Here is a 26,417-nt window from a genome sequence, read left to right as displayed (position 1 = left end):
TATTCAAAATGAAAGTGGGTAGTCTTCAAAATGTATCAGTGTCTTCCAGAAACATATTTTCTTTGTAGCAGTCAGGTGAATTTTTCAAGCTCAGTTTGTAGTAATATAAGCAGCTTTGAATTACATTAGTGCTGAAGGAAGTAAGTTGTAACTTTCTCTTGACAGAAAAACTTCTACTGAAAGACAGATAATTTCCTATTTTAGGTAGGCACTGCTTATAGCACTTAAATCTGTACCATGTTTGTTTGTCTTCAGTGACTTCTAGGTTAAAATGTGTTACGTAGGGCCTTCAGGTAGGAAAAATAACTATGCCCTGTGACTGCCTTATGGAAGGAATTAATATAGCTTTTGCGCACTGACCTTCCATTGCTTATGGTGAAAATGTTTTTGTCTATTTTTTTTGTGGGTAAAATGTCATTTTCTTTTTCCACTGACTGATTCAAAGGAAGTACAGCAAACCTTTAAGTTCTAGCTCAGAAAATTCAGTAAGACACTGTTTTCTTGTGACTTTCAGTAGACAGGATAAGTTCAAATATGTGCTTTTTTTCCTGAACTGAAAGTTGTAATTCTGAAGATTAAAAAACTCAATGGGAATCGAATTCAGTCGGAAACAGAAAGTTGGATAATGTTAATCTTATTCTTTTAGCGCAATATAAACACAGCACAAAGCACGGTTTTATAATAGTGTTAAAATAACTCTTAAGGAGTTCTTTTTCTGAAGCTAAAACTGAGCAGCTTGAGGGCAAAACAGCTCAAAATTTGGATTCAGATTGTAATTTCTTTGGACATAGCCAGTAACTTTTTTTCCACTTTCAAATCGGTGGTTCTGTAAGGAAAATATTTAACCTTATTTTAAAATTTGCTGCAACTTTTTTCTGTCATTTTAACTGCTTCCCTCCCTCCCCTGCCCCAGACATTTTTTCACGATGGCACTTTTAACCTTTATGACTTAAAAATGAAGTCTCAAAGCACTTCTTACAATAAATACTGAATATGAGATTGGTTTTTTTTCCTGCTATTGCTACTCACTTCAATGATTAAAAGTTATCTTCTACAGAAAATGTAGCTTCATAGCTGTATTTTAAACCAGCATATTGTAGAGGATGAAGCAATTAAAGGGGGAATGCCTTTTCATTTTTTCCTGAGCTCCTTGTGAAGGGGGTGCATTCATTGCCTGACATACGGTTTGATTCTAAAGAGTGGAAGGAACTAGTGTGCAGAACACAACAAAAAGATAGAAACTTTTCGGAGAGCTTGTTTCAAAAGAGCTTGAAAGGTCTCTTATGCTTTACACCAAAACCTAAAGGAACAAGGAAATGAGCACTAACACTTGTTTTTATTGGCTGGGTATTTACTACTTTTACCTTATTCAACATATAAATGAATACCAAACTTTCCTAAACAAATCCATATAATAAAGCTTGTTATCATTTCCCAACCTGAAAACTGAATGGTATTTCTGGTATTTCTCTTGGGGCATCTGATGGTTGGTGAACTGGTGTGCTATATATATTGAAAAACAAAAATGAAGAAATTCTTGCTGTTTCTGAGGCTTGCTTTGATGTATATGAATTGAAAAAACCCGCTATTCAGTCTCTAATTTTGTTTAGACTTCTCTTGTGTAATTTCTGACTTCACTAGAAAGAAAAGAACCACTCACAAAACCAAAACCTGTAACTTAATCACATCTTAAGCATAGCCTGGCTATTGAGCATTTTCTCACTTTTACATTTTGTTTGTAAATTTTAGCATTATATACAAGTCCATATTTTTTTTTCAAATGCAAACGCTCTATTACGATTTATTTTTAATTTGAGCAAGATTAAGTATAGCAGTATGCATATTACAGTGGATGTACGTCATGGATCACCGTCCTACTGGACTTGGTGTAAGCAGTGTTTTAAAAAAAAAAAAAGGCAGCAAAATCCTCATTCACGTAGTGAAAGGAAGAACAGGATGGATAGATATGGGCATATGTCAAAGGAAATCTTAAGAAATAAATTAAACCATGTAGGTCACCATAGTAAGCGGGACCCTAGCAGTAGTCCCTCTTGCTTTTCAGGCAGCAGAGAAGAGCAGTTTTCAGGCAGCCTTTGGGAGGTGAGCATTTGCAGGTCCACATTGTAGGTGTGAAGGGCAGTCAGGGAGACAGAATGAAATTTTTTCTTGGGGAAAAAAATAGGGGATAGGCAAGGGAGGCTAGCGTTTACAGGGATTAGAGCTTGGAGTTGATTTTCTGATACAGAATGAGTGATAAGGAGACTGGAAGTTGTTCATGGGTCTGAAAATGGGGGGAAAAAAAAAAATCAATTGGTGATGATAGATTGACTGGTGGAAAGACAGTATCCCAGCCAAAGTAATGGAATTGATTGTCAGTTGTTCCAGAGGTCTTCTGCATGGGTATAACTGTGTCAAGACTTTAAGCAAGTTTGCCTGCCAGATAGATAGATGTCAATAATGTTAAAATAAAAAAACAAATAATTATTAGTAGAAATAATAGTGTAAATGATGAAGTAATGAAAATGAGTTTTCGAAAGACTGAAGTGCATCTGTGAAATCACAATGCGGAGACGGTTGATTATTCTGTATGTTTCAGAAGCTTTGAAGCATAATTTATCATGGGAGAATAATTAGAAAATGTATGTCTATGTGGTTGTTTTGTGTATAATGGTAATCATTTAGTGTACAGTAATTGTTAGTGCGTTATGTTCTTGAGTTATTTGGAAGTTTAATGGTAATCTTGAATATTCATTCAAATAATATTTGCTGGTACATAGTTACTGGCTGAATAGTGACAGCTATTAAGTGTTATCTTGTCTTGTTTGACAAGAACTCTTTATACCAGACTCTGTTCAGTTTTTTTTTGGTGGTGGGTTTTTTTTTTTTGAATCAAGCATTCCCCACCCCTGATTTCTCGTTATTCTACATCTTTTGTCACATTCTTGCCCACCAGCTGCTTGGTTTTGTGTGGCTTTTCTATTGACTTTCTTATTTTAGGGGTTTTATAACACTTTATCCTTTTTTTTCCATTTGGAAGACACTTGCATCTTAAAGTCCCTGTTTTACAGTAAAAAAAAAAAAAAGACAATGTTTTTCAAATTCAGTTACGCTCCTCAACATACCAATGTTTATAGTTTTGAACGGTTTTGATGTTCATTTAATTGTTTTGTTATCAGAGGGAGTGAAAATAAACAGCTATGTCAAGACAAAAATAAACATGCTGTTTTGGAAAATACACTAATGCAATATCTTTTCTCTGAAAATGCTGAGGATTAGGTGTATCATAAAAAAACTATAACAATCATGCGATAGGCAGATAGGGATAATCTGCATCCTATGCTAATTTCCTGATCTCTGATAGTTAGATACAACTTTATATTTTGAAACTTATGAACTAACTTTGCTCTCGAAATGTTTATCATTAATTGCAACCATTGTAAACATATATATTTCAAGCTTTTTGGCTCCCCATTTGCATCTTGAATACTACATTCATTGTGTTTTCCTAACAAGAGAGTGATTTTTTTTTTTATTTTTTTTTTTTAGGGCTGAGAATTTTGAATTAGTACAAGGATTAATCAGATCTTGTAGCCTTAATTAAAAATGTAATATGTTGCTAATTGCTTTTCTTATCTATATTGCAGGCAGAGGCTGATGTTTCTACTTGGTGTGGGCAGTTTGCAGCTCTTCGTTCAAAGCAATTGGACTGGGCCTCCTGTTCACTTAAAGATTCAGGACTTTTTGCCACCTGCATTGTTACAGAAATTCTGTGAGGTATTCTTGGATTTTAATATGCTGTCCTGTTATCATCACTGCTTTTCACAAATAACCATAACACATAGATGTGTCAGAGAAGGCACATCAGTGAGGTGCAGTGCTAGAATGAATTGCCTTGATCGTTGATCCTTCTGGCTGCTATTGCAAGCATCTTCAGCTATATCAGTTTTATAAGCAGTGCCCTAAAAGTAGTTTGTTTCTCTGCTTAAGAGATTTTCTGCTGGAGATGTTGGTTTTGGATGGGGAAGTTCTGTTTATTATATGGGAGCATTTACTGGAAGGGCATTTGCAGTCAATAAACTTTTTATTTATTTATTTTGGGATGTGTTCTTAGCTTGATCAAAGAAAGGTATTTATAAATGGCTTAGAAATTTTCTCTCCTTGGGGTAAGGTAGAAGCTGCATATCTGGCAAATAGCGGAATATCTGGCAGATACTAAGAGAACGGAAGATTTGGATGCTCAGTATCCTGTTGGGCTCATGGATGATGCCACGTGAATTGTCATAGCATTAGTACAAAAATGCCAACTCAAATAGAGCTTTTGGAAGAGGAGGGAAATGTAGGAGATGAAACTGAGGACTGTCAATTTTATTTGCTGTCTTTTAATGTAAATAACTAATCAACACCATAGCTTCCTTTTAGTGAGCTGCAAATATTGTTTCTCATGGCAGTACCACACTCCATCTCATGACTGTCCTGCACCTATGGTTCAGCACAGCTTCTTGAGCATTAATTTTTCTCCAGGAATTAAAGCTATGGTAACATACTGATTACTGCAGCGTGTCAGGCAAGAACATATCAGTCGTCTCTGCTAATGCTATGAGTTAGCAGAAATTTTGAAGTATGCTACTTCTGAGGGGAAAATTAGTTCAATTTTCCTTTATATATAATCAAAAAAATAAGACATACAAACTAATTACTTCCATTCCCCTTATAAATTGTTTATAATCTTTAAGATTATAGTACTAAAATATTCTTATAATCTGTGGGTTCTGTTTTCTGAAGAACTACAATATTCTGTGTTAGTGTACATATGCAGCTGCAGTCTAACACAGAGGCTGCAGCTCAAGTTGATAGTCGTAGAACTGCTGTCATTGACAGAGTTCACAGACCTGTAAAACACAATGTTCATAACTTCTATTAACCATCCCATTTATTGTTTGTCTTAATGGAAGAATGAGATACTAATTGACTGCTGAATAAGGGAATACGTCTCCTGTTTAGTTTCTGTTATGTTTCTCCTGTGGCAGTGAATGTGATGCATTCAAAGACATTTGCTTATGGAGAGGTGGTATTCCAGAAACTAAATTGGCAAGAGATTATAAAGGAAAACAGACTTGATTTCTAATGAGTACTGCATCAGACTTTGATATTGCTGCAAGGTTTATCTACTTATGCATTGAGGTTGAAGAAGTTTACCTTTATTTATATTACTGCTATCGATATTATCTTCTTCTGAAACGTTAGTGGGTTTCTTTCCAAGACCACTAAACATGTATGTGCTAAAACATAATATCCAGTTCTCCTCTTTATTAAACAACTTAAATCAAAAGTTTTTGTATGTTTTGAATTATCTTTATGTAATTACTTTTCTTTCCAAGGATTCTTAGTATGTAAACACTCTGTAAAAATGAACATCTCGATAAACTGACATATTTGTGCTTCCATTAATCCAGCTTTCCTCTCTTGCATACACAGATATTCAGAAAAAGTGGGTTAAAAATATAGGTCTAATTTTCTCCATCTGTTGTAATCTTCTATATTCTGTCATCAAGACTGATACAGTCCCTTTTTAAATAGACCTTCAATTTTTCAGGTTTTTAGACTAAAATGATATTTTACCATGTGAAGGTTAAAAAAATGTCTTCATGTTTCTTTTAGCCTGCTCGAAGTAATATCACTAATTTTCAGCCTTACAATGTCTCATTTATTTCAGGAATATTTTCAAAACTGTTGTTTTCAGAACACTATTGGATTAGTCTTAACTTTATGTTTTCAGGCTATGTAACTGCTGCCATTTCTATCCTTTGGAAGTTTCACCTCTGGGTCAGTGGCGTAGTTTCATTACTGCTCCCAGATAACTTCTGAATGCATCATTAATTTCTTATGAGTGCATTAAGACTGCATGAGACTATAATTAATTTCAGCGAAGAATAAATAAAATAGCCTCTTTTAGATGAGTTGCTGGTAGGGGCCTCTTGGATGTTTTCCATGTGCAATATTCATGAGTATGTGTACATTATTTCCCATCCCCCAAATTGATTCCAGTCTTTTCTGTAAATTATGGTTACATTCGTGTACTTTTTATGTCCTGCAGAACTGGCTTGTGCTTTTCTCTTTTGAGTCCACACATAAATGTAGTTCAGTGATTTCTAAACAGAAAACCAGCTAGTGGTTTAGTTATTTGTTGTCTTTCAGTTTTCTAAAATAACTTTGAGACTTTACCACACCGGTTAGTAGCATGACTGATACTACCTTGAGTTTTTTTAATAAGTGGATTGTGTTCAAGGAAGATTTAAAGAGTACTGTATTCAGTTAAAGTGGGTTAGCAATTCTGGCTTTGATCTTACTGGGATTAGACTAAAACATTTTTCATGAGCTAAGTACTTATAAGAAGTGGGGCGTAGTAATGGGTTTCTTGTGTCTTAAAGAGCTGTCACTATCTCTTTGCATGTAAGGCAATAAAAAGTAAAGAATTGTTGAAGTTGGAGCATATTTATTCTTGAGTTTCAGCATTTCTGAGTATTAGCTCGTCATACAATTGAGTTCAGTATTTTCAGTAGGAGAACTGGATAAAACTGTGTAGTAGGGCTATTTAAGACCACCGATGGCAACAAGACTGTTGTGAGGATAAACTGCTTTAATTCTTTGTTGTCTGATTTAATTTTCACAAGTAGGATATATTTGGTAGCAGTGAGAAGCTCCATCTTGAAGAAGATTCCAATGTGTTTGTTGATAATGTACGTAAATAAATGGTAGGAATCCTCCAAATACGTATATCAACATCTCCTGCTGACCTCTTTGTAACTTCCAGGTTGATTCCAAATAGTGAGTTTTGGAATGCATTTGATTAATTCTTTTTCCTTATACTTGTATTACTGATTCTTTTATGCATTATTTGATCCTTTTGCTGGAAGAGGCTGAAATATTGCCATACTTTTTCATAATTTATATGAGAACCATCAATGTACTACGTAGTACTACTGTCTCAAATCCGGTATGATTCCTTAGCCTTGTTAATTCAGTCTGTTGGGAATTCCCTTTTCCAGACCCAAATGCTTGGCTTCCTGTTAGCATAAACTAGCCCAAAAGAAGAAAGAGTTAATTTTAGGCTGATTGATGTGCTGTTTGAATACCAGTGAGGTATAGCCTGTGAAGATTTTGCAGATTTCTCCCTCTGGTGGGGAATATAAGGATGGATGATAAAGGCTAAATGTGGAGGCAGTCTCTTGTAAGCAGAGATAATCTGCTAAAGTAGTCTACAATCTTGCCATGAATATAGAAGAGGAAGCAGATTCTTAATGCAGCCACTTGGAAAATAATCCTTTAAAAATGGAGCAAGGTCACCCTCGCAGGGAATGTGAACAGGAGCATTCATAGTACTACAAGTACTTCTACCTGTAGCGCACTCGGGGAAGGCTTGCTTACGCTAGATCACCTTTGTTATCTTCAGTTAGCAACTCAGCTCTGCATGGGTTACCTGTTGCTGGTTTGGATCTTGAAACTGGGGATAGTCTCCACTGTAATCTTACCTCCTTTGCAGAAAGTTGAAGAGAGAAGCATTTACAACCAAAATCCATTTTTCCATGCCCTAAAGTCTAGAGTAAAGAGTGAATTCTGTTCCGAAGGACCAAATCTTTGGCTGGTGACCTCAGTACATCCTCCATTAGTCTGGAAGATACATGACCTTAGCTTTGCCAAATGACAAATGGTTGTGCAGTAGTCTTTGTACTGTTTGAAATCTGAGAAGCCCAGTATATAAGGCTTAGTAATCACATACAGGCACATTCCTTATCTGATAGTTTGTTCCTCCCCTTTCCATTTTCTAATCAAGCCTTCCCAAGCCTTTATTCTGGCTTTTTCTATCTCTGTCCACATCTGCACTTACGTTTTTAAGATTTAGGGGAAGGGTCCCCAAGACTGAGAAAGAGCTGATTAAATGTTAGGAAGTCCAGTTCAGAGCAGTTCCTGATATAAAAGTAAAAGCTTACCAAATGCTCACTTTGCCTCTTGTCACTATCATTAGCAAGAAAAGAATGTGAGCCCTTAAACTAAAATTCTCATGGTCTCTACTCTCAGAGCTATTGAACATGAATGGCAGAAGCTTTTTTTCTGATTCTTATCGTCATTACTTAGGTGGTAACAGTTGTGCTGAGAAACATTTTTGAAATACTGTGAAAACTGAAATAGCCGAGTACTGTACAGCTTGCAGTTGATTTAGGGCTTTAGTAGTAGTTACTTAACAGTAGCCATTAAGTTACTGTTTGGAAGTTGAATACATAACCAGCTGTGTTTCAGACACTAAAAAATATGTATTTAGAGTGAATTGAGCTTCATTTGCCTGTATTTAGTCCAGAGGTGGTCGAATGGAACCACCTGCATGTTCAACAGAAACTGGATGATTACCTCAGGGATTTCTCAGCATATGTTCATGAAGTAATTATCTAGTATATGTTTCCATGCTTTAAGAAAATTTTTCCTGAATAAAATAATTACACCTTTTGATGGCAAGTCTGGTGAAGAATAGAAAGACTCAACAATCTAACCCAGGTCAGGAACATTGTGGGTTGTGGCCATTTTGAGATATGTGAGATTTTTTGAGCTATATGAGATAGTTTTGATACTTTGAATATTCAAGTGTTTAAGCACAAGACGACAAGCTCAAAATTCCTTTTTACTCTTAGCCAATGTTTCAGGGATTTTTGTGGACTTGTTTCCTAACTTTTCAGCCCTTGAAGCTGTAATAGCTTAAACGTCTCTCTCTTATATGTAGCTGTTCGCTCATCTTAAAGACTACCTTAGGGCAGTAAATTCTTTTGTTAGAATCTGCACTGATAATGTGGTCTTAGAGCACAAGCTAGAAGAATGAATGTTGGTTTAGGTTTTCTCAGCTAAAAGAAAAGGATGTCTGCTTTCCTGTATGGGATTTGCTTCATGGACAAGAACATGGATTTGTTAAAATGGAAGATAACAGTTCTTTGGCTCTGAGACTTGTTGGCTTATTGTCAAGGATGTGACATATCGTCTCTCCCTTCTCCCTCCCTCCTTACATTCCTTGTAATGTTACATTAGCTGGACTGAGCTGTCCAGTGAAAGGACTTGAAATGTGAATTTGAGATTAATTGGTTGCTACAGTGCTTGAACAAGTGTAGATTACTATAGCATAGCAAGGCTGCTTTAGAAAATGGTTCTATAACAAAACTTATAGTTCTTCACTTTCCCACTGAGTATTTTAAGTGCGGTCTACTTTGTTTAGAGAAAGAATCAGAAAGGAACAGACAGGGGAAAAAAGTTTGTTAAACTGAAAATTATATTGTGTCCTATTATGTGTATGTGTGGATTTTAAAAATGAATCTTTAGAAGTACTGAATGATGACTTTCTCTCTCAAAATCAGAGTAGACATGTTGGTAAGGCTGTTCCGTTCTGAATCACTAGAGGTGGGAGGGATTTGGTATACTTCCACTTGGCAGTTTCTTTCCTTTATTCTCAAGTGGTTTGTCAGACTATTGTAAACTTTGTTTTCCATGGTGGGATTGAAATGACTGCAGTGACGTCATGGAAGAATTCCACTTTGAATAAATAATTTAAAGTCCCAAGTCATTGTCTACAAAGTACAAGTATTTTCTATGTTAATGCAACATAAATAACTAACAAACCTAAGCAAATCAGAAAATAAGTTTACTCTGTTATTAAAAAGTGAACTAGGGGAATAATATGGCTTAACAACTTTTGTCTTCAGTGTAACCTGTTGGAAAAGGTATTGAAAAGAGTTTCAAATAACTTAGGAATTAAATTATTTATTTAGTTTAAAAAGCTGAAATGTGATTCAAATAACTTCTATCCTGGTTGTGTAGACTGAATAAGAATCTTTCTCAGGCAAATTACTTCCATGCAAACTGTCATTTAACCTTCTCTTTCCTTTCCATTCCCTTTTCTTGCCCCTCTTATACTAACTGAAAACAAAAGCCCTGCTTTTTATAGTTTGCAAAGGAAACCTGTAATGTGAGAACCAGGAATAAACTGATGAACTGACATTTCCCTGAGCCTGAAGATAAACTGCTTGAATGCTTTCATTGCATTAAAAAGGAGAGAAGAATAAGTGATTGTCAGATGACAGTCACCACTGAGAGACAGATTCCCTGGAGAGCTACATCAAGCCCATTAAGGAAAAGAATTACTGTAGGGAATGTCATACAGGAAAGCATCCAAAGTAAGGAGAGGTTTTTATTTATTGCACAAAGGGAAGAATGGCTCTAATATTGCTGCCCTGATGCCACTCCAACAGGAAGCTCCCTCTGGGGGAAGAGAAAACACATATTGACATTACTGGAGGAATATCTAGTGTATTTGAGTGCTGCAGGATTAATTTAATTAAAAATTATTTTATTTCTGTGGTTACAAATTGAATGGCATGGATTTACCTCAAGTTTTTTCCCTTAGATCATGGGAAGGATTATATTACTGGAATGTGTTTGGGGATAGTGTTGAACGGGACACATGCATTTCAGGTGGGAGGAAATCAGTCTTTCAGATCATGTTGATATGTTGTATCAGGAGAGAAAGAAACAAGGCAGAGTTCACCATGACTTGGTAAAATGTTGAGATTCCAAGAGATGTTGACTTTTTTTTTAAAATGTTTTGAGCAGACTTTTTCCTTAAATACACAAATAGTTATTTTCCCTAATTCTGTATTACATGATTTGTTTATAAACTTACTTAAGTTTCTTGAAAGCCATCATTTTTTTTCATTCTTTCAGCCAAAAATGCTGCATGCAGCTATACTGAAGATGCTGGTTCTAGATGGTGAATCAGTCTATAGCCTGACTTCTCATCCTATTTTGCTGCTTATAGCCAGGATAATCCTTGTGAATTCAAGACACAAACTTGCATCTCTTCAGGTAAGAAATACGTAACTATTGATTATGACTGCCAGCTACTCATTAGTTTGTGCTCTCATTCTTTTCTTCATCTCTCATTGAATCAGTATAACTTCCATTTCTTTTTCTGTAGATCTGAGGTTTTTCCCTCTAAGAAACAGATCAAAGTGATTACAGTTAAACACAAGTATCTTTTTCTTGAAGATAAGCTATTTTCTCACTGTCGTCCACAAAAGAGAAGAAAGATGCCTTCATTACCTGGAAAAATTAGAAAACGTGATAGGAAGCAACTTTTTAAAAATACATTTGTGACATTATTGGAGGGGGGTGGGGGGAATGCCTTATAATGCAGCATACATATACTGTGTCGTTTTTAACAAGCTTTGGGATACTGTTAACCATTACTGTATGGGCTACAAAGATGATTAGGGGATTGGAACAACTCTCTTATGAGGAAAGGCTGAGGGACTTGGGTTTTTGAGTCTAGAGAAAAGACAACTGAGGGGGGATCTTATTCATGCTTACAAATACTTAAAGGGAGGGTGCCAGGGGGATGGGAACAGTTTTTTTTTTTTTAGTGGTGCCCAGTGATAGGACAAGAGGTAACAGGCACAAACTTGAATATAGGAAGCTCCCTCTTAACATGAGGAAGTTCTTTCCTTTGAGGGTGGCAGAGCACTGGAACAAGCTGCCCAGAGAGGTTATGGAGTCTCCCACACTGGAGACATTCAAAACCTGCCTGGACGCCGTCCTGTGCAGCTTGCTGTAGGTGACCCTGCTCTGGCGGGTGGGTTGGACTAGATGATCTCCAGAGGTCCCTTCCAACCCTGACCGTTCTGTGATTCTGTAATTCGAAGCCAGGAGTTCTAGATGGCAAGGAAGTTCTCCCTTTTGTTTGTCATTGTCCTCTACCTCTTCTGCAGGCATCCATGTGGTGACTACCTTAATTCTCTGTTATGCTTGTACATTAAAAGCAAGAATATATGAGGAACCTCTTATTGAGAGGGTTTTTTTCTCTACCACCTTTGTAGTTTAGCAGCAGGCTGGTTGGTAGCAAGGCTCTAGAACTGGGGGACTTCTAACAGCAGCAACTTCTCTTTATTGCATTCCAGTCGAATAGAATTTGGCTGGAGGTCAAAATGCCACATGGTCCCTCTTTACGCTTGGCTGACAACATCCATTCCCAGCTGGGTCTTTGTATGAGTGATGAATTAAACTTTGTGGGAGATGTTGGCTGTACTGCATTTCTGGAAGCCAAGGTCTTCCATCGTTTTCCCTGTTATTCACAGATGAGTGCTGTTGAATTTCAGCAATTGGGTCAGTCAGGGAGATAGACAATGTACCTGGTGTAAAGAATCCCCTTGCTGCCTCCCCTCAGACCAACATAATGGGTTGTTGCCTTCTACCCAGTGGAGGTTCAGTTACTTGTGGCTACATCAAGTTTGGATAGCAGTTCAAAGGTAACAACTGATAAAAACTGCTTTCATCAAAAGGTCAATGTAGCAGTTAAAGCTTGCCATTCTTTCTTGTTCCAGCTTGATTCAAAGGCAGTCTCAATACTTTTGCTTCTTTAAGATTAGTGCAAATGAATTTAAAGCAGGGTAAAATACTGCAAAATATAATATCTAAAGCATTAATAAAGTCCTGTTTTATTCCAAAATGCTATTGTACACGGAAGATGCTTAAAAATCATCCAAAAATTCCTAACTTGGCTCCCAAAAACCTAACATTGCTGATAGAATATCATACAGAGCTCAGCCGGTGTACCTGAAACTTTATAAATGTGTTATCTCTGATTCTAACATTTCTAAGTGGCAAGCATCAGGCCTCAGGAAATTGTGTCATTAAAATGGATACTCAGTTGTGTGGGAAAATTAATACCTCATTACATAAAGCTAAACTGAAGTAATTTGAAACTTCTTATTTGAATTGCCTTTAGGTTTCTAAATAAGTATGAAACGTTGCAATTTGAGCTTTTTCACAAATTCCGTTGTTTGTGTGCTTTTACGCTGTCAGCTTGATATCAAAAGTCATCTTTCTTTGCTTTTTGAAACAGTTGCTATTATTCTTTTTGATGGTTCCTTTCTAGGGACATTACAGTCAACTACATGTGATTGGTTTAGATGTTTGTGCTTGAATACTGTATAGCCCTTAGGTTGGTCTGATGTAAGCATACCTATATAAAAAGTTCAGAAGATAGGTGCCTCTCAGAAGCAACCAAACATCTGTTTCATAGAAAATGATTGCCATGCTAACAGTAGCAGAATAACTAGTAATCATCAGAACCTGTGTAGAGGTATGCCTTACATTCACAGATAATAATCTTAAGTATAATTTTGAGAATAGAATATTAACAGTTAGCTTTTCCATGTGTTTCCACCTGGTGCAGCTAGAGAGGGGTAAGATATGCTGCGGAACTTATGTTTTGTGTACACAGCTTTCTAAAATCAGATATTTTCTGAGCTGTGATTCAGCTCTACTATAGAACAGTTACTTAGTTCAGTAAGGTATTTGTCCTTCTGAAATTCCACATACAAACGTTAGTACTTCAGTTGTGATTGTAGGTGTTCTCATGAGCAGTTCTGGTCTTCTTCCACCTCTCTCAATCTCCTTTCTACCCCCACCTGAAGAAATAAAAAAAGGTTAAACAGAACAGGTGAAAAATGCGTAGAAGGGCAACACTGGGTGACCAGAAATGCTGAATAGCTTCCATACAAAAAGTAACTAAATAGTCTAGGACTCTTCAGGCTGGAAAGATTACTGAAGAGTGAGATCATGGCTGTCTATTAAAATCATAAATGTTACACGAAGGAAGATAAGTAGGAAATGGCTTTTTTTGGGTCTTTTTCTGTTACAAGAATTAGGAGGTATGAAGTCAAAGTAGCAAGTGGCTGCTCCAAAATAAGCACACACAAGTATTTCTTTTATCTTCTGTTCTCAGAGTTTCTTACCAGGTTGTGGTCCTAAAGATTGGCAAGGTTTAAAGAGAGGCTAGAGAAATTAACAGAGGGAAAGCCCATCAAACTCTTAGACCACTGTAGGGCTGCTTGAATATGTTCATCTTTATGCTAGGTTACTGCTCGCTTTTTATATAAACCAGATATTTTGAATGGTTTTATATCTTTTGGAATTTAAAATCTATATTTTAAAGCCATTTATCTTTTTTCTTTTTTTAAAAAGGATCTATACTTGTTATGAATTTGAAGTATCTGTATTTACTTTCAGATGTTATCTTGGTGGACTCTAAGATGTGTGAATATTCATCAGCAGTTGTTAGAGGAGAGATCACCTGAGCTATTTGCTCTTGCCCAGACCTGTATAAAACAAGGTATGTTTCCAATTACTTGGTTTATTGGCCTACAACATCAGTTATAAGATATCATGGGGGAGAGGAATTTGTAGGCACAACTCTTGCAACATGATGCTTATCAGATGCTTCTGTAACTACAGAGAATAGAGAGGGAACAGAATTCACTTAAATTGACATGGACTTGTATGGCACATGCTTTTTTCCCACGTCTACAATGAAAATGAGAATATGTGATTGAAGACAAAGGTTTTCTTTTGCTGTGCTTAGCACTGTTAACTTATCACAAGTTCACCTGAAGCCATTCTGTACAGTTTTCATTCTTTATTTAACTGAGCTCACTTGGGTCTGAAAAGGGAATATCCTTGTTCTTCTGTACCTTCATGGGGGAGAAAAACTTATTTTTTCTTTTTTTCTCTATTCCCCCATAAGTTTTGAGATTTGTTACCTCTCTGCATTATATGTAGATAAAATAGACAACATTACAACTAAATTATGGAATATATATATTTACAAAAGCATAATGTAGAAAGTTAAAATGTCAAATGTAATTATATCACTTGGGTTTTTTTCTGAGAGGAATAAACTCTTATATAGAGCGTTAATATCATTTGCTATGTCAACTGATAAAGCTGGAAAAAGGAGACAGGCTTTAATGTACATTTGCCCATCACCAGTTAGTTAGCTAAAGAGTCTTCATTTAATTTCACAAACCTGAAATTTCCAACCAATTACACTTAAGAAATTTTCTGTTGCATTTAGAGATGAGTTGTCATGTATGTTTTATTTTGACAGAGACGGCAATCTTAAATGCCACATTTCCAAATCTCACCTCTCCTACCACACCTTAATGGAGATTTTTTGATGTGAACCATATGTTCATACCATGCAAATTATATTTAAAATATGAAGTGGGTTTTGGTCCTTGAAGAACTTCCAAATAGATAACAAAGATGTTAGTGCAATAATGAAATGGACCAGAGGATTTTACTGGGTCCTCTGCAGTGTAGAAACAACTAACTTAATGCTCTTACTGGATGCTAAAAGGACTGGAGTGGAAGGGTTTTGTTGCAACTGATGTAAACTATGATTTTTTTGTATTTTTTCTTTTTTTATATTTATTAGAGAATTTTGAACTAACTTCTAGAGTTATCTTGCACAGGTATGGGAATCTTAAGATTAAATTCTACCTATTCTTTAGTCTGTAACTTTAAAATTTCTAGTTCTTGGAAAGTTAGAAGTGTTGCTGATTTGATGCACATATTAGAAAGTAATTGACAGGTGTAATTTAAGCACATCATGATAAATTTGTTGGCATGTTAATTTATAGGCTAAGGATTGAGGATAAGGGTTGGACTTTAACAGGTGCAAAGAATGAAATCTGAGTTGCATTTTTAATTTACATATTGAATTATAGGAAATTGAGTTTTATTTCAAAAATGGGTGTTGTCAGTGTAGTGGGTTAATCTTACAAATTTAGCCTGTTTAAATGCTTGTATTGAAAATAAAAAATCTGTAAAATGTGAATTCCAGGGTATGTTGTAAAAGTTAATCTCACACCTACTTCTCATAGCCATTTTAAAAACAGAGTTGCATAGAGATTTTAACTGTTCCAGAGAGGGTTATTTTGTTTAGTTTGACAGTTAGGGGTAAGCTTTTTGAGGCAAAATTGTTGTTGCTTAGTTTTAATGTAGTTGGTTTAATGCTTGAATATTGGTGTGTTAGGTTGTACAGTACTTCTAGAATAAACAGTGGGGTGGATTGAGAACTGGCTGACAGATAGAGTTCAGAGGGTTGTGGTTAGTGGTGCAGAGTCTGGTTGGAGGTCAGTATGGAGTGGTGTCCCTCAGGAGTCAGTACTGGGTCCAGTCCTGTTCAATATATTTATCAATGACATGGATGAAGGGATGGAGTGCACCATCAGCAAGTTTGCTGATGACACAAAACTGGGAGGAATGGCTGACACGCCAGAAGGCTGTGCCGCCTTACAGTTTGACCTGGACAGGCTGGAGAGTTGGGCAGAGAGAAACCTTATGAAATTCAACAAGAGCAAATGTAGGGTACTGCATCTGGGGAATAACCCCGTGCACCAGTACAGGTTAGGGCCTGACCTCCCGGAGAGCAGCTCTGTGGAAAGAGACCTGGGAGTCCTGGTGGACAACAGGATGACCGTGAGCCAGCAATGTGCCCTGGTGGCCAAGAATGCCAATGGCATGCTGGGGTGCATCAAGAAGAGTGTGGCCAGCAGGTCGAGGGAGGTCATCCTCCCCCTCTACTCTGCCCTGGTGAGGCCGCACCTGGAGTACTGTGTCCAGTTCTGGGCTCCCCAGTTCAAGAAAGACAGGGATCTGCTGGAGAGGGTCCAGCAAAGGGCTACAAAGATGATTAGGGGATTAGAACATCTCTCTTATGAGGAAAGGCTGAGAGACTTGGGTCTTTTTAGTCTAGAGAAAAGAAGATTGAGGGGGAATCTTATTAATGCTTATAAATACTTAAAGGGAGGGTGCCAGGGGGATGGGAACAGTCTTTTTTTAGTGGTGCCCAGTGATAGGACAAAAGGTAACAGGCACAAACTTGAATATAGGAAGCTCCCTCTTAACATGAGGAAGTTCTTTCCTTTGAGGGTGGCAGAGCACTGGAACAAGCTGCCCAGAGAGGTTATGGAGTCTCCCACACTGGAGACATTCAAAACCTGCCTGGACGCCGTCCTGTGCAACTTGCTGTAGGTGACCCTGCTCTGGCAGGGGGGCTGGACTAGATGTCCTTCCAACCCTGACCATTCTGTGATTTTTGAAATATTTACCAAAAAATATCTATACATTTTATATGATGAAGTGGTGCTGGTGTGCGTCAATCAGATAAGGAAGTTTAGCGAGATATATTTGTAATTTTTTTTTAAAAGTTTAGAAACTGTAAATAGTCTTCTGCCCATTTCTAGGTAATTTTTTCTATTGTTCTGTGTTCCATAGATGCCCAGCATCAAAGATATTTAGATGCCAGTGATTTTGCAGTTCTATTCAAGCATTGCAATTCTTGTTTGACATTTGTTTTATTATGTTAACTTTGGAGAAGGCAGAGCGCATGAAAGCACTTTTGGGTTCTGTTAAGTAGATAAAATCAGTAGCACATTTATGTGACTTACTTTTTCTTGTAAATACCTAAAAACTTGGGACAAAACTGAAAGAGAAGTAACATAAAATTAATTAAAATTCATTGGCTAGATGATACTGGGTAGAAGCACAGTAGTTTGTGCAGGATGCTGCTGCATATGCTCAGATACTAAATAAGTACTAAGATGTCTGTTTTCAGTGACCTGTTTTGAGACTCCTGGATATTGTTTTCAGAGATGGCGATGTAAAGTACACTTGAATCTTTAGTGAGTTTTTCTAGGTAGGTTTTGCTGCGTGCTGCCTCTAACAGTTTATTTACTTTCTAATTAAAGCCATCTGGTATTTGAAACTGGTACCTTCATATTCCATAAAGTAAATACTTAATAAACCTTTTAAGTAGTTTTTGATTAGGGCTTGAAAAACTCACTTGCTTGTTCAGTATCAACTTCACTAGAAAACTTTGTCTTAATTGCTAGAGAAAAAAAACCTTCAAATTCAGGAGAAATTCTCATTTCTATTTAAAATGCATTGTTCTCAAGGGTAAGGTCAGCATCGCCACCTGAATAGAAGACAGTTGCAGTGATTCTCCGCTGTTCTGAAGCAGCTGTTGTACAAAACCAACAGGGCTCAGCGCAGTTTCCCATCCATTTGGCCCTGTGCCAAACATGGTATGGGATGCCGGAGGGATGTCTTAAGTTTGGGACGTCAGTGCTTCTGTGCAGCTATGTCAGTACTAGTAATGATGTGAAGCTTTCCACAAATATCTTTCAAGTCTCAAATGCCTAATCTTACCAAGTTTGGGGATTAGCACTGGAAGTAAATGTTATTTAGATAATTGTTATAGCAGTATGTATGGTTTTAGCACAAGTAATTTTACATTCAGATCATTGAAACTTGTTAGCTATAGAAAATCAAGAAGTAATGTATGATTATAGACTAAAAGCTGGGGTTTTTTTCCTCTTGAAATTGAATCAAAATCTTTGGAAAGTTGCAGTATTGTGCAGTTTCCACATGCGTATGTGCGCATTCAGTATCTTGTAGGCTTTGTTGCACTGACAACAGCCCTTCAGGATTTAGTGATTCAAACTATGCTAAAGAGTCAATGCAAATCTATGTTTGCATTTGGATAAAACCCTCAGTGTGTTTTTGAGTGTTTTTAATAATGCCTCATGGAAAACCCCTTTTTATTTTTCCTTATGTAAATAGGATTTTGTCCTCTGCAAAACCATCAGAGGAGTATTGTGTATGCATAGAGTGTGAAAAGCAGGTAAAGATGGCAGATGTCCCAAATAATTTACTGATTTTTTTTTTTTCCCCACTTTTATTACGAAAAACTAAGCTTTTGTTAGAAAGGCAGATGTTTTATGGTATTGTGGGCATTATTCTCTTTTTTAAGAAGAGAATGTGTTTAATGATAAGTATGGACAAAAGCATTAAAACCTCAGATCTTTTCTTAATGAAGAGTATACATCACTTAAATGTGAGGTTAACATTCAGCTAATTTTCTCAGTTTTGAAGTAGGCTTTGTGTTAAAAGTGGGGATTAAATTGCACAGTCTGCTTTTAAATAGTTGTATTCTCTTGAGGTTTTTTTTTTTTTTTAAGGATTAAGTTGTAACCTGCTGCATTCTTTATCCTACTGTAGTTGAAAAGCTTTGGAGTAATATTTTTAAATTGCCAATTTCCTTTCATTAAAAAAAATATCTAAATTCGGACTTTGAAAAAAGTTACAGTTACTAGGTGGGATTTGTCCATGCAAATTCTTATTTACTGAATTTAAAAAGCTGTGTAAAAATATGTTCAGACTTAGCAGCCTTCTATATTAATGGAAAGATTTTGAGCATTAACAAGTACTCAAAAGAAAAAAAAAAAGAAAGCCCAAGAGTTTTAAACAATAAAATCTCTTCCAGCTAGCGTTGACTGTCAATCTCTAAATTCAAAAGTCAGAGAAAAATGTTTAAAAAATCCTTGATAATACTAGTTTTTCATATAGTAAGACTTTTTACTAATCTTAATAAGCACGTTTGAAAAATTAAGCATCCATTAAGTAACACAGCATCTACGTTAATCTTGGGTACTAGTCTTTTCAGGTACTGTGATGCTGTGAGCTTTTAAAGAACTCTATTATATAAATATTTTCTGGCAAAATAAAGAAATAAAACCCAAAGCAAAAAACCACTTCCATTTAAGAGTAATTCACATAAATTGTTTTCAATCTAATGGTCTGCATTTTACTGTACAAGAATATTCTTTTGTCATTTACTGTATTTTGATAGATAGAATATAAGAAACACAAATGCTTCTGTGCTGGATGAAAAAATGTCAGGTCTTCTTTCCTAAAGATTTCAGATTTATTTATGAAGGTATTTTCTCCTGTTCAGATGGAGAACATGATCTTTATCACTCAGCAAATCTGTAATTATATATATATAAAAAAAAAAAAACAACCAACAAACAAAACCAGTAAAAGAGCCACACACAAACAAAAAATAACCAACCAAAAAACCCCTAGAGACTCCTAAGTCCCCATTCAGTGCTCAATCTGCTGGTGAATCCTTCTCATTTGAAGCCTGCAACTTAAGGGGGGGGGGGGGGAGAATATTACATCATTATTCTGTATTCTGAGCAGGTCCAAGACGATTAGAGTTGTTTATTTCCTGCTAAAGTATTATATCCCAATTCAGCTTTGCTGTAAAATAATATAAGGGAAGATCAATCTTTGTTTGTTCTAATAGTAATCCTTAGATATAAAACGTGAAAAATGCTTTAGATAGCGTGTGTCTTTATACACTGCCAGTAGATTTTTAAATGTGTGGAGGTGTAAAGAACAAGAGGTCTGCTTTAAGCATAACAGGCTTCTTATCCTGGTATTTTAAATGTACTTTAAAAATGTCATTCTCCTGGACTGCATCCTGATAGCTTTTCTTTTTCTTGATTTGCAGTGACAGAAGCAGAAACTTTGTTCACAGATGGTGAAAGCTGGCACTTAGCAGTTCAGTTCCATCTTGAGTGTGCCTACACATTTTTGTATTACTATGAGTATAAAAAAGCTAAACAATGTTTCAATACAGCTAAAGACATAACAAAACTGCAGATTAATCTTACAGGTAAGTTTTTTGCTTGTAGAGCCTATGAGGATGGTTGGTTGGACCAAACTAACCTGCGACTCGTTGGGTTTTTTTTTTTACATATGCAAGCAAAAAAGAACTATATTTTGAAAAATCTTGACTTTAGCAGGTAGAACTTATTTGTCTTCTAAGAATTAGCATTGCTTGGAAAAAGGAAGAGAAATATGTCATCTAGTTACAATGTCATCTCTAATGTGGGTGTCTGAGCAGCTGTGGTATTACGTTCCTTCTCATGTTTGGTATCAAATTCTAGGTCTAGTTGTCTGTTATGGGACTCCTGCAACTAATTGGTGTCATGAAGAATAATTTTTTTGTTTGGAGACACTTACAAAGAAGTCTGCATGATGATTTCATGCAGTCTTTCACCTTTTATGCCACTAGCCTAGATCTACACCATGTAATTAGCATTTAAAAGTCACTTCCAGGACTGTTGTTATCACAGGAAATAAGTAGAAAAGTCAAATTTCTGATGAACAGAAATATCAAGAATTCCATCACTATGGAGACTTTATATTTATCCTTTTAGAACCTATTATTTGGAGTCAGGCAGATCAGATTGCTGTACTTGCAACTTCATTTAAAGGTAAATGCAGATATGGGACTATTTGGTCTAGCTGGTCCTGCTAGGTAATCAAAATGACATAATATGCACACCTTTTCTGTGTGAGAACTTATGATTGTGCCTAAATAGAAATGCAAAAACATTTATATTTTTTTTCTATAAGCTTATTAGTGGGAAGCACTAAGGAATTGAAACTTACAGCCTCATTACCTATTACACCACTGTATGTCACAAGGCTAGCTGTTCCTTTATATTTAGATTGGAGCTGCAGCTACCCCTGCTTATATCCTGAGTCAGTTTAATATTTTAATTTAAAAAAGAAAACAACCACATAGGAAAAAAAACAAACCAAACCAAAACAAAACCCACAAAACCCAACAGCTTTTGTGGAACTTCATCCTCATTTCTTCCAAGGTTTTGAAGATTTACTTTTAAAAGTCTGTAATGAAAATCTTGTGGCATAATGTTTCGTATAACTATGAACTGATTATATTCAATGGTATCTGCTTAAAACATAGGAGTAATTTCCATATATTTGTTTGAAGGAATTCCGTCCATGATCCTACCCTTTTTTCCTATGTGCAACATGGACTGTATGTGTGATGTGTTCCATGTATGGCATGTATGGCAAACTTGATATTATAAGGTAGTTTTGTTTAAAAGTAACCTAATTTGTTCTTGTAGATTATTAAAAACATCAGTGCTTGTGATGATACTCAAGCTATAAAAATTTAATTAACTAAGAACAAGTAAAATCAACGTGGCAAGTGGCTATTTGCTGATATTCCTCAATTTATAGCTACATGTTGGATTTTTTTTTTTCCCCGTTAAAGGTGATCTTTAGATTTTGGATGAATAATTTCCTTAAATCTAACATAAGAAAAAAACTCTTTGTTTGGATGGGAAAAAAAATTTGGATGCATTGTAGTCATTTGTATTTTTGATTACTTTACCAAGAGGTTATGATAGTCCCAGAGAAAGATCGTGGTGATATAGTCTCTTGGAAAAAATGTTGTGAAACTCCCAAGAAGTTCTGTGGTTTATCTCCATAAATCTGTTAGAAAAGTTATGAAGAATGTCTAACCTGAAGGCAAATGACCTGAACTGAACATGTGGAGATTGTTGGCATTCTAGACAAATTCATTTGACATGCATGTTTGGCTAAATGAAAGGAATGTTACATCACCAAAAAAGACTTTGCTTTAATGTAAAAATTCAACCTCAAGTAAAGACATTTTTAAGGCTTTTGGAAGGAATTTCCTTTTTAGGAAAGGATTTTAAGAGGCTTTTATTCTTTAATGTTTGTAATCCTTACTAGTTGAACATTTTATTATGGCATGGAAATGTATGCTGTTCCTAAAGAGACAATTTAGAACCAACATTTTCTAAAGTTATTTTAGAAATGTGTGAATAAATCATGCTTGGATTGGCTTGTGTACTTTTTTAAGTCCCATTAATCCAGGTCTGTGCTGTATTCATCATTTATTAAAAAGCATCCTTATGTCCCTCACTATGAGTCACAACCATCAATAACTCCACAAAACAGTTTCCAGTAATAGAAAAGATTGTGGTCCTTTGTGCATATAAATTTACTAAAATGAAGGGTGGTAATCAAAACATAAATTTAAGATCAATAGATCTGGAGGATTAATAATGCTGAACTCTGAGATCTGCATATTGTCTGCTTATTGTTTTCATGCCCAGTAATGCATCCCTGGGAACTTTTAATAAGGAACAGAAAGTAAAGTCTCTGTGTCGACTCCCTCTCCTTTGTGAGGATATATGGTGTTATAAAGCAAGCAAAATTTTCCCCCAGCTTCAACACGTGATATGTATTTTCCAAATAAAAATAATTATGTTTTGTCCCTGTAATAGCAAGGAATTATCTGCTTAAAAAAATGGGGTGGGAGGGCGTGCATCTCAGAGTATAAACAATCACAGTTTCTGGGTGTTAGCAAGTAAATTTATTGGTAACCAGCATAGCTTTGCGAGTGTTTTATTCAGCTGTTTAAGTAGTAAGACATGATAGGAAGTGAATTGCAGCATAATGATTTTCAAGCATTAATAAAATTGAGAATTGAATGCTACCACATAAAATTAGTATGAATCATCACCCAGTATTTCTCTCTGTGTGCGTCTCTCTTCTCTGTAGTGTGCCTTGCGCTTTTAAGGTGATACTTTTAGAGCCTATTTCATTTCTTCATAAACTCCTAACACAGGGCTTTCCCATTAAAAGGGGTAATTGGCAGAAAAAGAGAAATCAGTTTAATTTCTGGCTTCCTTACTGCTCTCTTTCCACCTCCAGGAAGAAAAGGGGGTGACTGCTATTTCAGTGCCTGTGCCAGGTGGTTCTTACTGACAATGGCCTCATCCTCAGGCGTTTGTCACATGAGCAGTCAATCATCTTTACCTCAAAGATTTTTATGTCCTGCAAGATTTTCAAAATGATAATGAAATTGAGAACTTCACTTGATCTTAATTGGTCCCGCAAAAGCAACAGTAGATCAACATTCAGTCCTCCATTTCTGTTATTTGACTTTCGCAGTTCACATTACCTGAGCATTGTATTATAATAATAATAAGCAGGCAAACCTCCAAATTTTACAGAGTAATTTTTGGTTCCATTTTGTTTCTGGTTAGGATTCTGTTATTTCAAGTTACTGTCCTGAAATGTTCTATGATTTCTCTGATTGCAGCTTGCAAACATGTTGCTCACAGAAGAACAGACATGGTTTTCTTTTCAGTTTGGTATAAATGTCAATTGCCACTCTAAAAACTTGTAAAAGTTGTGAGAGGGTCCAGTAAAGAACTGAAGAAACAACACTGAGAGGAATTTCACATTGTGCATTCTGAAAATTGATTAATGCAGTAGGCAGCCTTCATTGGTTTGCGATTTCACTCTCATCTATGCTACTTTTACAGTATCTTATATGCTGTATTATGGTAACATCATGTCTGTGATCCTTCTTCATAGACCTAAGTCTTCAAATGAAGCTTTGAAATATTTAAAATTGGGGCCTTCTAAGATATTATGGGATTTGCCTAAATGTCTCCATGTTGTCATTAACTTTTAGCAGGTGAATTGAACAATTGTTTGTGGTTTGTTGCTAGGGAATAAGTAAGGAACTGATGAAACTTGATGCCTATGAGTTTTCAAGAGACAATATGATGGGTTTGGGGGAGTTTACCTAAAAGTGGCTTTGCAAGACCTATCTAGCTGTGTTTGTAATATGTTTTTCTTTGTATGTCATAGCTAGCAGTGAGAGCACATGTGGTTCACTGCTAAATTTCTTAGGTTAATTCTCAGTGTGTTTCTCTCTTTATTTTGCTTTTTTGTGAGCAAATTTCTAGTATATGATTAGATTCCTGTTTTTTAGTGTTCATGAATATAAACTTATATTAATTTTCTGTAGGTGCTTTGGGGAAGAGAACACGATTTCAGGAAAAATATGTTGCACAGCTTATTTTGGATGTCCAAAGAACAGATGAATTCCTCCTTCCTCACAGTGAACTAAGTCCAGCTCCAACACCTCTAGAGAATTTAACAATGGTATGTATTTGCGAAGAATTGCTTTAATTTCTTAAAATGAAAATCTTCTGAAGCTTTTCTTGGGTGTCTGCAAGAGTAAAGTGTATAGTGGCTAGGAGAAACTTAATTTTTCTGAAAGTTTTTGGAAAAGATGTGGGGTATGTGCCTAATATTAAAGGACATGGGGCAAAACAACATATGACTGTCTGCAAGATAGGTGTGACTACTTAACTAAAAGCATGTTAGGAAAACCAGTTAGGAAAACAGGTGAGAGACAGATTTTTAAAATAGCCTGCAAGGCATCACAGAAATGCACGGGTTCCTAAGGACCGACAGAGATGTTTAGTAACAGTGTAAAGGTAGGAAATTGGTCTATATATTCCTAATGCCATGAATGATATGACTTGGCCCTACTGTTTTGTTGTTTCCAAACAAACGCTAATTCTATGAACATAGTAATTTATACTTTTCAGCCACAGATTATATTACTTTCTTCTCCAAGTTAAAATGAGAGACAGTGAACTTCAGGTAGCGTACTTGTTTGTAAAAGTTAAACTGAATACTCCTTAAACAATTTGTTCCAGAGGAAATTTGATGGAAAGTCACAAGTACTTGTCCAAGAGCAAACCTTTTTGGCATACCCTTTCTTGCCTTTACCAGGACAAAGTATCTGGAGGTGCTGGCTCAATAGGGTTTTTTGAATCTGTGTTTGTTTAATTTGCACAACTCCTTGAAAGAAAGAAGAAAAAGAAGAAAAAAAAAAAAAAAAAAAAAAAAAAAAAAAGAGGAGGACCACTTCCCTGTGTAAGGAATTTAATTGTACTAGCAGAAGGCAGGCTTTACTTAGTTGCACTTTGCTGATGCTTAAAAAGAAATCCGTACATTCCCAGAGATCTGTGGTTTCTAGCCTGAAAACCTGCATGTTAAGAAAGAATTTAACATTGATTTGTTTCAGCTTGTGTGTATATATATATATATATATATATATATATATATATATAAAACAGAGGAGGAAATTGTTGATAATGCTATGAGCAACAGTTTGAAAAGGAGAATCCCCTTCAGCCCTTATTTAAGTAGAAAAACAATATTCAGGTAACCTTGTAGTTGCTCTGAATGCTCTTCCTCCTGCATAACAACCAGTATGTTTGTAGCACAAGTGGTTTGGATGATACTTCCTTCTGCTGGCTTAGTCAATTAGTTATTCTATCATAGTCATGGTAAATTACTTTCTACTGTGTCATTTTCTGATGTTTGTATTATCCTTTTTCAAATAAGTCTGTATTTTTTCGTATTTAAAAGGCATAAATTTCTCTGCATCTGTTTCTATTTTAATTTTCTATTTTCCTCCAACAGAATTATGATTTAAATGATGATACAGTGCTTAATGAGATAAAATTAGCAGATGCTGACCAGTACCAGGTACCTGATTTGTGTGCAGAAGAGCTTGCTGTAATCCTTGGAATATGGTAAGTTAGTTCATAGTTACTTAAAAAAAAAAACCTGCACGAATCATTGTGATAATGGAATAATGAAGTGGTGAGTCGATGGGACTTTTTTCCTTCCTTATCATATAGTCTGGCTAAAATGGTGAAAGATTTGCATTATATGTGGATAGCATTTTCAGTTATCTCAAAGTGAGCATTAGTATCCAGTTCAGAACTTCAGAAGTGTTTCTTTATTAGCTATATTGTTCTTATTCTGGAAAAGCTTCCTGTTCTTTGCCTTAGATTAATCATGTTTCAAATGTCAGGTGGCATTAGCTACCATGTGGTGATGATGCTTTGGTAAATTTTGAAACCATATTTCGAAGTCTGCAATGGTCAGCTTCCTGTGAGGATCAACCACGGCTTTCAAGCAAAATGCTGCCCTGCTATTCTGTGCAGTGGGAATACTTGTATAAAGTC

General features: G+C 35.9%; 1 protein-coding gene across 1 annotated transcript in view; it reads left to right on the top strand.

Moving 5' to 3' along the window:
- The window catches only part of TTC27 (tetratricopeptide repeat domain 27), a 126,908-nt gene that overhangs the window by 5,084 nt on the left and 95,407 nt on the right, over window positions 1–26,417 (top strand). The window contains exons 3-8 of the mRNA XM_082481738.1: window positions 3,645–3,774; window positions 10,756–10,896; window positions 14,101–14,203; window positions 20,234–20,398; window positions 24,395–24,531; window positions 25,867–25,979. Of these exons, the coding sequence (XP_082337864.1) occupies window positions 3,645–3,774; window positions 10,756–10,896; window positions 14,101–14,203; window positions 20,234–20,398; window positions 24,395–24,531; window positions 25,867–25,979 (789 nt within the window). The remainder of the gene's footprint in view (window positions 1–3,644; window positions 3,775–10,755; window positions 10,897–14,100; window positions 14,204–20,233; window positions 20,399–24,394; window positions 24,532–25,866; window positions 25,980–26,417) is intronic.

Source organism: Vanellus vanellus (genome assembly GCF_965231255.1).
Source record: "Vanellus vanellus genome assembly, chromosome: 3".
Classification (NCBI taxonomy): Eukaryota; Metazoa; Chordata; class Aves; order Charadriiformes; family Charadriidae; genus Vanellus; species Vanellus vanellus.
This window is presented reverse-complemented; position numbering and strand designations above follow the sequence as displayed.